We start from the raw sequence: 12,500 nt of genomic DNA, 5'->3' as shown, positions 1-12,500 counted from the left end.
CTTCGCGCGTCATCGCATGTCGATGGAATCTCGAATTGTAAGCGTTGTCGTTGTCATTGTCGTCCTCGTCGTTGTCGTCGTCCTCGTTGTCCTCATCGTCGCGTTGGAAAATATCTTACGGTAATATACTCACGCGCAAAGTTCAGTTAAATACTCATGACGTTGATTTTATATGACGGTTAAGAGAGAGAGAGAGAGAGAGAGAGAGAGAGAGAGAGAGAGAGTGTGAGAGAGAGAGAGAGAGAGAGTGGGTCCGCGAGGGAAGGAAGAAAAAGCTTTAACGTCTCCCGTGAAAAAGTGATTGCGTTGTAATGTGTACTGCAAGAAATATAATTTGAGTGCAAGCGCTAACGCTCGAAGACTTCATTACATAGAATGGAACGCACGGAATATTTTAGTAGTATTTTATTTACGATTTTTCTACAACTTTTATTATTCACTTCTATTGCATTTACGTCGAATGTTTATTCCGAAAATTCATCTACGAACGAAAATGAAATTAGCCCACAAATTAGTTGGGTTTTTAGCAAACCTTCTGGTGACAGTTTGCATAGGATCAAAAGAAATCCTATACATAAACGAGAGAATAATTTGTTAAGCTTTATGTTACCAAAGTGTCAAATGAATTTAAAGGAGCTCTGCGAGGACGTAGACAAAAATGACGAGTTGGTGCTATTGGAATGTATTCAAACTTTGAAGGTAAATTATAATGGATTATCAAATATTATATTATTCTTTTTCTTCATTATTTATATTTTAATTTTATAGCCAAACGAAATGTCCATCATCGATACCGATTGTCAACAAGCAATATGGGATTATGTAAAGAACATTACAAACAATCAAAATGTATATAGATTGGCTAAAAAGGCATGCGATCACAATGAGCTGGATAATTTAGAATGTTCACCCGAAGGAAATGTACAGGGAGCTTATTTGTCTTGCTTAGTGGAAAAAAGAGAGAGCGTAAAAAATCCGCAATGTATCGCTTACATACAACGATTAGAATGGATAGCATTTAGTGATTTCAGAATAATTACACCATTTTTTTCCGATTGCGAAGAAGATATCAAAACGTTTAAATGTGGAAGAATACAACAGTATAGAGACATATCGCAAGGACAAATTTTAGCCTGTTTGCAAGAACATATCGAACAGTTACAGGTTAAATGTAAACGACGTATACTCCGTGTTTCCGAAATACAAGCTGATAATATTAAATTGGATCGTCAACTTTATTTAGCCTGTATACATGATCATATCAAATTTTGTCCAAGTATTAGACCAGGAAGTGGTCAAGTATATAAATGTTTAATGCAACATAAAATGGAACATTCCATGACAACTCAGTGTCAAAATCAACTTATAAGAAGGGAAAAACTTATTGCCTCTGATTATAAGGTCAGCAAAGGTTTCGTTAAAGCATGTAAGGAAGATATTAAAACGAATCGTTGTAAAAAAGGGGTATCAGAGGATAAAGAAATAAGACTCGCACAAATATTGCTTTGTCTAGAATCGGCTATGAAAAATGGTTCCAAAATTGAAAGCTCTTGTCAAGCAGAAATGTTTGATCATAGAAAATTATTAATGGAAGATTATAGATTATCCCCTGAAATAGTTGATGGTTGTGCAAATGATATTACAATGTTTTGCAATAGCCTTGAAGTTGGTGGTGTCACGATTCATTGTTTAATGGAACATACCAGAACCCGAAAGAAAAAGTCTAAAGTTTCTAATAAATGTCAGAGAGCGGTAAATATATAACTGATAATATTATATTATTATAATAATATCCTTTTATATTATTATATATCATCTTTATTTGTATAGTTAGAACAATTAATTAAAGGGGCAGATGTCGGAGAAGATTGGAGAATAGATCCAATTTTGAGAGAAGAATGTCAACTTCTTGTCAATCAAGCTTGCAAAGATGTATGATACCATTTATGATATATACAATGATTATTTTAAATAACTTTGATGATATATTTTAATTGTAAATCTTTTTATTTATTAGGTACGTGGTGGAGATGCCAGAGTTATATCTTGTTTGACAGATCAAATTGGAACTCCTAAAATGACAGAAGCCTGTGAAACGGCTTTAATTCAAATACAATATTTCGTAGCTAGAGATTACAAATTGGATCCTCAATTGTATAAAGCATGTAAATATGATGCTATGCGTTTATGTCATGCGGCAAATGCATGGGCAAACGATGGAACACAAATGGATCCAGAAAGAGGTCCTCTTGTATTACCATGCTTATACAGACATGCCTATCAAAAAAATTTGACGGTAGGAATGTGATTTAATCGTTTCTATTTATTTAAATATATATATATATATATATATATATATATATATATATATTTTGTTATTTGTATTTAAAATTTTCTCATTTTATAGTTAAAGGGTGAATGTTTAGAGGAAATAAGAAGAGTCATGAGACAAAGGGCGGTAAACGTAGATTTACAACCTGAAATTGAAGAAGTATGTTTAAGTGATTTAGCATCATTTTGTTATGATAAAACTGCAAAAGGAGAGGAGATTCTATGTCTTCAAGATAATTTGGATAGGTATTGTATCATAAGAAATGATATTTCTTAAAGTCATTGTGCGCTTCTATTGGTTATTAATAAAAGGAAAAAAAATATATTTATATTACAGTTTAACTAAAATATGCAAATTGGCAGTTGGAAATTTTACAGAAGTACAAGCTGAACGTATTGAATTGAATCCAATAATTTCGTCGGCATGTCAACACGTTATGGAACATCATTGTGAGGTATACACAAATTTTTTTTTTTTTTATATGGACTAAAGATGCATTTTGAATACCAAAATATTAGTAAGTGATATTAAACGTTATAGCATATTTAATTGGTATATATATATATATATATATATTTATATATATGTATATCATAATTAAAATTTTTTAGGAAGTGCTTAAATATGGTAAAGACGAAGGTGATATGATGGAATGTTTAATAGAACATAAAAATGAGTTAGATGTTCGATCTGATTATAAATGTAAAGCAGCCGTAGAACATTTTCAATTAATATCATTGAAGAATTATCGATTTACGTACAAGTTTAAAGAAGCTTGTAGAACTTATGTTAAAAGATGGTGTCCCAAGTAATTAACGTATTCTTGAGAATAATTATTAATATATAATGCATACATATATATATATATATATATATATATATATATATATATGCAATATAATTAATATAAATATTATTGTTGTAGATCAAAAACAAAAGCAGAAGTTATAGAATGTCTTAGCTCGATTGTACAAGGAGACATAATGAGAAATACTCAACATCGTATACCAAAAGAATGTAGACAACAATTGAAAGCTCAATTATATCAACAGCGAGAAAATATACAATTTGATCCTGCGTTACATGCATTGTGTGCACAAGATATAAAACAATATTGTTTTAAAGTGGAACCAGGCAATTCACAGGTAAAATTCATGATTATTAAATATCTATTTAAAATATTTATCAAGTATATGATAATATTTCAATTGAATAAAATGAATATAATTCTTTTATATATAGGTATTAGAGTGTTTAGCTTTACACAAAACAAAATTGTCTGATTCATGTCATAAAAAATTATTTAACGTAAGAAAACAAGAGTTTCAAGATAGTTCGAGCGATTTTGCATTAATAAATACTTGTCGTGCAATGTTGAGACAATTTTGCCATGACGTAAATCGATCAGGAAGTCTTGATTGTTTAAAAAGATATAAAAATGATCCTACTTTCGATGATAATTGTAAAAGTATCGTAATTAAAAGAATGATTGAACAAAATACTGACTACAGATTTAACACTGCTTTACAAAGTGCATGTACCTATGATATTGACAGATATTGCAAAGGGGTAAAATATTTTTATTTTATATTTATATTTTGTATATATGATTCTTATTTTTTAAACGTATAGGTATATATGTATTATTTTTTTTTTTTAATGTAAAATAGGTTTTAATACATGAACCAACTGATAAGGAACTTGAAGGAAAAGTTATAAAATGCTTAAAAATTAAATTTAGGGAAGCCAAACTTGTGCCAAAATGTGAGCAACAAATGACCATTATACTTAGAGAAGCTGCTCTAAATTATCATTTGAATCCATTATTAGCTACAATGTGTGCACACGAGGTAATCATATTGTTTATTTATTTATTTCTTTATTCTTTTTTTTCCTAAAGTTACGAATATTAAATTCGTAAATTATATTTTTTTAGATCGAAACAATATGTAACAATGAAAATGATCCTGGCACTGTAGAGGAATGTTTGAAAATGGAATTCAATGCTGGAAATAAAGTTATGAGAGAGGAATGTAGATTGGAGGTAGCAGATTTGATAGAACAAACGAGAGCAGATATCAACGTTGACCCTCTATTACAAAAAGCTTGTGCGGTAGATGTTAGCAAATATTGCAGTGATATTCCACAAGGAGCAGGAAGACGTAAGTGAGATAAAATGATAAGAGAAAAGCAGAAGAATTATGGCAGTGATAGTTAATAGAGACTGTCAATTTTTCAGATATCATGTGTCTGCAAAATGTTTTACAAGATAAGAGAAAATCTTTAGAACCAGATTGTTATAAAATGTTAACAACAAGAATGGAAATGTTCAGAAATGCTGCTAAGGTATTATTATCATGTTATTATTTCTTAATATATTTAAATTAGAATTGAATAACTTTCGTTACTAATGATCAATCATTTTAATGTAATCCATTTTATTCGTAGTTAATTGCTCCTAATAGTATAGAAGAACTGTATTCATCTCTTAATCGATCTCCTAGAAAAAAATACTTTGTAATAATGGCACTTACCATTGTTGGACTTATTTTTATTGCTGGTATGCTTTGTGGAAAAGTAACGAGGAAAACATGGATAATGAAAAATAAGTGAAAAATTAAAGTTGGGCTTATCCGTCCACAAAACAAAAAAAACAAAAAAATAAAGAAAGAAAGGATTTTCTCCTAATTATAAATTAACTTCAGAAATTAGAATGATCCGAATCTGAGTGATCATTTCGCGTTCTATTCTAAGTCTAAACTAATTGAGAAATTTTTTAAATGATCACGCAAATATAAATATTAATTTTTTATACTTTTCTTTATTACGTGTATAAATAAAAATAAATATTTATGCTCTTCTGCGATGTATATACAATGAAATTGATTTTATTATATGGCAAACTGATTAAAAAGGAAAAAAACTGAACTATTCATATGTATAAAAGAAAGTTATGAGAGTCAATGTTACAACGTGTTCACAAGGACATATAAGTATATATATTAGGATTTAATAAATATGCCGAAAATATTATAAAATGAACTCTTGGATGAAATTTATTTCTTATGTCTGTTTTTCTACATATATTTGTAATATATATAAAGATCCATGAAAGGAAGGAATAAAAAATATTTTTCGTTTATTTAAATTCAAACGTCTTACCTGAAAACAACATTTTTTTTTTTTATTTTATCACATTGATAATGATATAATTATCAAGAGATTTGATAATATATTTTGATCATTGTAATAAATGTTATATTTACATGTAATATATTTCAAATTCAAGATAATCCATAAATAATAAATGTATGTAGATTGTATTAATTTCTTTTTTTTGTTTTTCTTTTTCTTTTTTATTTTTTTTTTTTTTTTTCAATAAAATTTTATCGATATTATATACATGTAACGAATTTAAATATTAAAAAAAATTAATCGTCATTAGGATAACTCGATCTTATCTAAAACCGATTAAATAGAATAAATATCAGATATTTCATATTATATTATATATATATATATTTATCCTCCTGTTTAACATAAAAATAAAATTTAATTCTTAATTCGAAATTTTAACGAACGTAACGGATCCGACTAGATATTTTTTTTTCCGATTCAAAATATCGAAATTCAATTAACCTAAACTCAATGGTAAATAATTTAATCTACAAAAAATTAATAACAAAATGACATTGCCGAACATGCAAAAAATATCGAAAATAACACGTACGAATGAAAAGAAAAAAAAAAAAAAAAGAGAGAAAAAAGAAAATATTAAAAAGCATTAATACGAGCATTCTTTCTCAGATAAGATGAATGCACCGCCATTGTGTAACTACGTGAATCAAAGGTGTTACTGAACGTCGTATTTGAGAAAATTTCAAAATACTGCTAAGGACGATCGAAGCTTTAGCGAAGGCCGTGCAACACGCATAAGAGATCGGAATGAGATATATACATATATCCATATATCACGCAACATTCTCATATATATATATATATATATATCGATGTCGACTTGACTTTACGATTCTAATTCCAGTGATAGCTCTCGATTTTCGAGTTTGCACTACATGAGCCTGCGATCAAGGTTATCGTTTGTATTATACGCCGCAAGGAGGCGCGGCGATCTGTGGTACGTAAGACCGAAGCCAAAGGAGCGTAATACCGTGAGTGAAATAAAGAGAAAAAGAGTGAGAGAGAGAGAGAGAGAGAGATAGACAGTCTGTGAGGGTGGTGCGGAGAGGTGTAGAGGATAGGGACGATGAAAGCGGAGATACGACGGAACACGGTGAATACGCGAGTTCTCGTGGATACATTGAACGTTGAGTTAGCTGTGCCAAGTCCCCCCCATAGTTCGTCATAGTTTCTCTGTTTGCACTCTCTTATTTCTTTTTTTTTTTTTTTTTGTACAACTTTGACGTACAAATTCGTTCGATCGACTTGCTCGAATGAAAGAGACTGTTATTAACGTCACGATCAAAGTAAGCCGCTTGCATTGCTCGTTCTTCTTAACTTCGATCGTTGTTTTGTTAACGACTCGAAGACATTATCGGGACATATGCGAGAAGAATATAATTGGTAAAGAGAGAGAGAGAGAGAGAGAGAGAGAGAGAAAGAGGGGGGAAGAGGGAGAGAGAGAGAGAAAAAAGAGAAAGATATGCGAATGGAATCGCAATGAATCGTCACTGGGGAGATAGGTGTGGCGCGTAAAAAAAAGGCGCGTTGTAGAGTGGAGTGCGCGCGCGAGCGCGTGCCCGGTTTTTTTCTCCGTTACAATAATAATAGTAGTGGTAGTAGTGGTGGTGGTGGTGGTGGTGGTGGTGGTAATGGTAGAGTAGTAAGAAGGTAAATGATGGGCGCGAGTGTATCTCTTCTGTACATATATGTTGAAAAATGAAGGTGGAACGTCAAAAGAGATTTTTAACGAGTATTTGGCACGATAGAAGATCGGTGTCAATTTGGCGGTGTACGAATTGAGAGTATTACTATTATTATTATTATTATTATTATAAAGAAAAGTGTAGAAGAGGGGGATATAAAAAAAAAAAGGAGAAAAAGTTGGTGAAGGGAAAGACAGTTTTAAAAGTTCTTCGTCGTACGGAGAAGTGCAAGAAGTGTGTCTTGAGTTACGAAGGAAAGAAAAAAGAGATAGATAGATAGATAGATAGGGAGAGAAAGAGAGAGAGAGAGAGAGAGAGAGAGAAAGAGAGACATCGCAGAAGAGGAAAAGAAAGAAAGAGAGAAGGAAGAGTGAGTGAACGAAAAAAGGGGGGGAGATCGGCGGAGCACCGCGTGCCATTGAAGCACAGCGTGTGCGTGCGTCCGCGCCTATGCGTCCAAGTCCGCCGTGCCGCGGTGATCTTCGCAGTGGCTGCGGCCGCAGTGGTGGTGGTGGTGGCGGCGTCTGCGACGACGGTGGAGGTGGTGGTGGTGACGGCGACGGCGACGGCGACGGCGGCGGCGGCGGCGGCGGCGGCGGCGACGACGACGACGGTAAAAGAGAAGGAGTGGAGGTGCTGGCGACGACGGTGACGGGTCGGTTGTGGTGGAGGGGGAGGAGGTTTTTCGTCGTCGTCGTCGTCGTCGTCGTCGTCGTCGTCGGTAGTGGTGGTGATAGTAATAGTAATAATAATAGCAGTGGTGGTAGCAGTGTTGCTGCTGCTGCTGGTGGTGGTCTTGGTGGTAGTGGTGGTACTGGCGGCGGCGGCGGCGGCGGCGGCGGTAGTAGTAGTGGTGGTGGTAGTGGTGGTGGTGGTAGTGGTGGTAGTGGTGGTGGTAGTAGGAGAACGGAATTGCCGTGTCGCGAGCGGCCAAACGAGTTAGCGCGTGTGCGTGCATCGTGCGCGCGTACGCTCTCCTTCGAGGCTTGCGCGCGAGCGCGCGAGCGCGTGTGTCGGTGGTATCCCCCCGCGCGCGCATCCAAGGAATTCACGATCGAGCAACACGGAGGGACTCCCAGCAAATGTTTAAATGGACGCATCGTCCATTATCACCCAAGTGTCGCGGGATGACGAGCTAGGCCAGTTTAATAACGAGAAAGGTAGGTAAACATAACGCGAACGGCTCCCAATCCTACGCCTTTTTCTGCATTTTTCTTCCAGATGCTGGATGGAATCTGCACCTGTTACGGGACTGCACCGCGCCTCTCCTCACCTTCTCTCTCCTAAACTTTGCCTCGGTCCTCTTGCCTCTCTCCACCCTCCCTCCTTTCCTTTCCCCTCTTCTCCTCCTACGTTTCCTCCATTACTCGTCTCTCACGGTTCGCCTTCCTTCTCCATTCTCTCTCTCTCTCTCTCTCTCTCTCTCTCTCTCTTTCTGTCTCTCTCTCTCTCTCTCTTTTTCTCTCTTTCTCTCTCGTTTCTACTCCTCCAACATCTCGCCCCGCGTTTTCGCCTGGCCTCGCCTCGTAGTCGAATCGTGTCTCTCTCTTTCTCTCTCTCTCTCTCTCTCTCTCTCTCTTTCTACTAGTTGCCCCTCTTTTCTTTCACTCCCCTTTACTCCTCAATCTCGACTCGTTTCTCTCTTCCGTGCCATATCTTACCTTGCCGCTGCTTTAATTTACGAACCTCCTAACATTCGTGTCACTAATGCTATCTTCGTCCTACTATGCGTGCGTTGACGAAGATGAAATTTTCTTTACACTTTCATATCGTACATTCTTAGGAACGTAAATGATACCAAAACACTGTTCCTATATTATGTTACGTTTTATGACAAAGGCCTTTTGCTTTTTCTATAAATATTGATGTTTTCTAGGCCAAAAAAGATTTCCACATTTTGTCAATATTACATTTGTGTATGCTTCTAATTACAAGTTATTTCCAAACAAGTGAGTTACTATACATAACAACAATAGATTATTTCTTCGTATTATTAGTGGGATAAAGGCATTATTATTATTATTTTTTTTTCTTTTTTTTTTTTTTTATTGTTATCAAATATAGCCCAATTGCCACGCGAGAATGAAGCGGCCAGCAACGGTCCCACAGGTGGCAAGAAACCAAGAGGGCGTGGACTCTTGCGTTCTCTGCTTTGTTGTCTTGGTAGAGGACGAGGAAGTAGTTCAAAAAGTTCCAAAACAAGTTCGCTACAAGGAGATGGACGGGGTTCACCGCCACCAGGAACTGGGTCCCCACGGTATCTTTTGCCGCCTGTCAGACATCAGGATATGCATAAAAAATGCATGGTGATCGATTTGGATGAGACACTTGTGCACAGTTCTTTCAAACCGATCAACAATGCGGATTTTGTTGTTCCTGTAGAAATTGATGGAACAGTACACCAAGTGTATGTCTTAAAGAGGCCTTATGTGGATGAATTTTTGCAGAGGATGGGAGAACTATACGAATGTGTATTGTTCACAGCAAGTTTAGCTAAGGTAGTTATCGGTTTCTTCATTTAAAATGATATAAATTTAAATCTATTCTAGATTAATATGTTACCAGATAAATACATAATGTATTTCTGTGTTTTGTTTGCAGTATGCTGATCCTGTAGCCGATCTACTAGACAGATGGGGAGTATTTAGAGCAAGATTATTCAGAGAGTCGTGCGTTTTTCATAGAGGAAATTATGTTAAAGATTTAAATAAGCTGGGAAGAGATCTACAACAAATTATTATTGTCGATAATAGCCCTGCCAGCTATATCTTTCATCCTGATAATGCGGTGAATAATAATAACTTATACACTTTGAAAAATAAACTTAAGAATATACCGATCAAAAATGTTAATTGATAATTTGATTTTAGGTTCCAGTGACATCCTGGTTTGATGACATGACGGACTCAGAACTATTAGATTTAATTCCATTCTTTGAGAAACTTAGTAGCGTGGAGAACATTTATACAGTTTTGTGCAACAGCAATCATCCATATAATCAAGTATCAACTACGGTACAAAATAGTCCCAGTCCTGGATCAGGTTCGCTTGGTGCTTCCTAGCCCCACCTATGTTCTGGTCAAGTGACCAGTCTTGTTATCACTCGATGTGCATTAAGGAGGATCTTAATTGATTTGTCCAATGCTAATCACTTATTGTGCTGCGATGGATAATCGGGTATGCCCAGTTAGATATTTTATCTAAGGCCAAAAGTACCCGTGTTAGTCTGGGTGGATATTTCTGCGTATCGTTTCCCTGTTATAATAGTGCAACATTAACCGCACTCTGCTTTGTTGTTGCCTTCAAATTTTCTTCCTAATAAGCAGCAACGCGATGAAGAACTAACGTTAGAAGAAAGAGAGAGAGAAAGAGAGAGAGAGAGAGAGAGAGAGAGAGAGAGAGAGAGAGAGAGAGAAAAAGAAATAATAGGTACAGACAGAACGATGAAGAATGATTAAAAAAATACGTGTACCAATTAACTTCTGTTACATTTCGATTCAAAGGGTTTTTTCGACGACATAGAGTTTTTTCGACGATGATCGAACGAAAAGAATAAATCGATAAGCGCTTCGGTATAATTAGTTAGATCAAAGTACGTGAATGCGTGCTTTATATCTTTGATACAAACGAAAGTGGGAAAAAAAAATAAAAACAAAAAAAAACCAAAAAAAAAAAACAAAAAAAAAAAAAAAGAAAATGAATGATATATTTCTTGTTGAATTAGAGCACGCAAATTTTGTGCTATTGCATGATATTTACTTGCTGAATACCTCAACGGATTAATCTTAAAAGTCCTGAACTAAATCCAGAATATAAATCGCACAGAGTCATACAAGAAATTATCAATTGATAAATATGAGTCGTTTGATGGGTCGTTCGGTGTTCAACATTTTTTTCATCATTTTATTTGGACCAATTTGTTTATTGATTTGCATTTCATTTGCTGGCATTACAAATATGTACATCGCATCATAACTTCGAGTTCGTATAGTAATTTTTTTTTAGCATTTTCCCCATAGGATCAATGATATATATATATATATATATAAAATATTACGATCGTTACTCGACGTAATATTGAATATTAAAAAACAAAAGTAAAAAAAAAAAAAATACAAAAAAAAAAACAAAAAAAAAATATCAAAAGGCTGGCAACTTAAAATTATGATAATACATTAAATGTTAAATTCGTTTTCATCATCCCTAACAGATATCATCCTTCGTATTTTAAACAATGAATTTTATCATAAATATTTTAGATTATATTATTATTATTTTCATGATTTGCCAGTACGATTGACTCTGTTTTTTTTTTCTTTTTTCTTTTTTTCTTTTTTTCTTTTTTTCTTTTTCCTTTAAGGAGAATGTGTGCCAGTTAGTGAGTCAACTAATTTAATTACAAGAAAGTGATATAACATTTTAAAGAGACCGAGCCAAAATGCATATCATTCTCTCCCTCCAAGCGCAATCGTACGGATAATAAAAAAAAAAAAAAAATCTTACGTTAAATGAACAATTATAATAACATGGTTAATGAATTAGATTTATATAGATAATATAGAGCCCTTGTGAAGGGTAGGTGGTAGACAACACGATACGTGTAAGTATGTAGTTGTATTCACACTAACAGTGATGATTGATTTTGCACGCTTTATCGTATATACATATTATGTAATGTACAGATTGCGCATTACGTTGATATAATCAACTTTATTATCATTGCTTATAATTTTTATCCTCGTTATTATTATGATTTTATAATGTTATTATTTTTTTCTCCTCTCATTATTTTCATCTCTCCATCTTCTCATAGTTGTTACATTAATGTTATTATTATCACCATTTTGTGATTACTTTTATTAATACTATCATCTACTTCATCCTTTATGTGACTGGTCCACATTTTAAAGTATTATATACACACACACACACACACACAAACAATATATATATATATATATATTGTTTGTAATGTTCTATATTTGTTACCGTCGCAGAATGTTTTTTGATCGATCAGTTTTTACTTTAATCGCTTATAAACTGATAATTCGATTATTATCAAAAAGAAAAAATACAAAAAAAAAAAAAAAAGAAAAGAAAAGATAAAAAAAAATCAATCAAACGCGTATAGCTTAAACATGATAAATTTGTTTTTATTGATTTATTGCATTTTTCATTAAAAAAAAAAAAAAGAAAAAAAAAAAGAAGAAAAAAAAAAGAAAGATAGAAAGAAAAAAAAAAGAAAATATAAATTGTATATTCCATATATTTATATATGCGCTGTA

At 33.7% G+C, this 12,500-nt stretch overlaps 2 protein-coding genes across 3 annotated transcripts in view; both read left to right on the top strand.

Moving 5' to 3' along the window:
* LOC124425124 (Golgi apparatus protein 1) overlaps window positions 1–5,374 on the top strand; it is a 5,425-nt gene extending 51 nt beyond the window's left edge. The window contains exons 1-13 of the mRNA XM_046965008.1: window positions 1–699; window positions 769–1,752; window positions 1,831–1,932; window positions 2,018–2,296; window positions 2,408–2,577; window positions 2,669–2,786; window positions 2,944–3,140; window positions 3,258–3,477; window positions 3,575–3,901; window positions 4,003–4,182; window positions 4,269–4,494; window positions 4,572–4,678; window positions 4,781–5,374. The exon at window positions 1–699 is cut by the window's left edge and continues 51 nt beyond it. Of these exons, the coding sequence (XP_046820964.1) occupies window positions 376–699; window positions 769–1,752; window positions 1,831–1,932; window positions 2,018–2,296; window positions 2,408–2,577; window positions 2,669–2,786; window positions 2,944–3,140; window positions 3,258–3,477; window positions 3,575–3,901; window positions 4,003–4,182; window positions 4,269–4,494; window positions 4,572–4,678; window positions 4,781–4,945 (3,399 nt within the window). The 5' untranslated portion in view covers window positions 1–375 and the 3' untranslated portion in view covers window positions 4,946–5,374. The remainder of the gene's footprint in view (window positions 700–768; window positions 1,753–1,830; window positions 1,933–2,017; window positions 2,297–2,407; window positions 2,578–2,668; window positions 2,787–2,943; window positions 3,141–3,257; window positions 3,478–3,574; window positions 3,902–4,002; window positions 4,183–4,268; window positions 4,495–4,571; window positions 4,679–4,780) is intronic.
* A 1,087-nt stretch (window positions 5,375–6,461) lies between these two features.
* On the top strand, window positions 6,462–11,732 carry LOC124424769 (carboxy-terminal domain RNA polymerase II polypeptide A small phosphatase 1). 2 transcript variants are annotated; one of them, XM_046964264.1, is made up of 5 exons: window positions 6,462–8,375; window positions 9,092–9,164; window positions 9,280–9,713; window positions 9,817–10,002; window positions 10,086–11,732. In XM_046964264.1, the coding sequence occupies exons 2-5, from the start codon at window positions 9,134–9,136 to the stop codon at window positions 10,275–10,277; spliced, it is 843 nt and encodes a 280-aa protein (XP_046820220.1). In that variant the 5' UTR covers window positions 6,462–8,375; window positions 9,092–9,133; the 3' UTR covers window positions 10,278–11,732. The 2 variants fall into 2 exon arrangements, with proteins under 2 accessions (XP_046820220.1, XP_046820219.1); XM_046964263.1 differs by lacking the exon at window positions 9,092–9,164 and having other exon boundaries at window positions 6,472–8,375.
* Window positions 11,733–12,500: the final 768 nt, after the last annotated feature.

This window comes from Vespa crabro, chromosome 6 (assembly GCF_910589235.1).
Source record: "Vespa crabro chromosome 6, iyVesCrab1.2, whole genome shotgun sequence".
Taxonomy (NCBI): Eukaryota; Metazoa; Arthropoda; class Insecta; order Hymenoptera; family Vespidae; genus Vespa; species Vespa crabro.
This window is presented reverse-complemented; position numbering and strand designations above follow the sequence as displayed.

What these genes read in the sequence shown, in the direction of transcription:
- LOC124424769 (XM_046964263.1), top strand. Translation starts at nt 8,306, where the DNA reads ATGGACGCATCGTCCATTATCACCCAAGTGTCGCGGGATGACGAGCTA. An exon ending in CCAGTTTAATAACGAGAAAG is followed by an intron (nt 8,376 to 9,279) that starts GTAGGTAAACAT and finishes TATCAAATATAG; the next exon opens with CCCAATTGCCACGCGAGAAT. An exon ending in TCACAGCAAGTTTAGCTAAG is followed by an intron (nt 9,714 to 9,816) that starts GTAGTTATCGGT and finishes TTTTGTTTGCAG; the next exon opens with TATGCTGATCCTGTAGCCGA.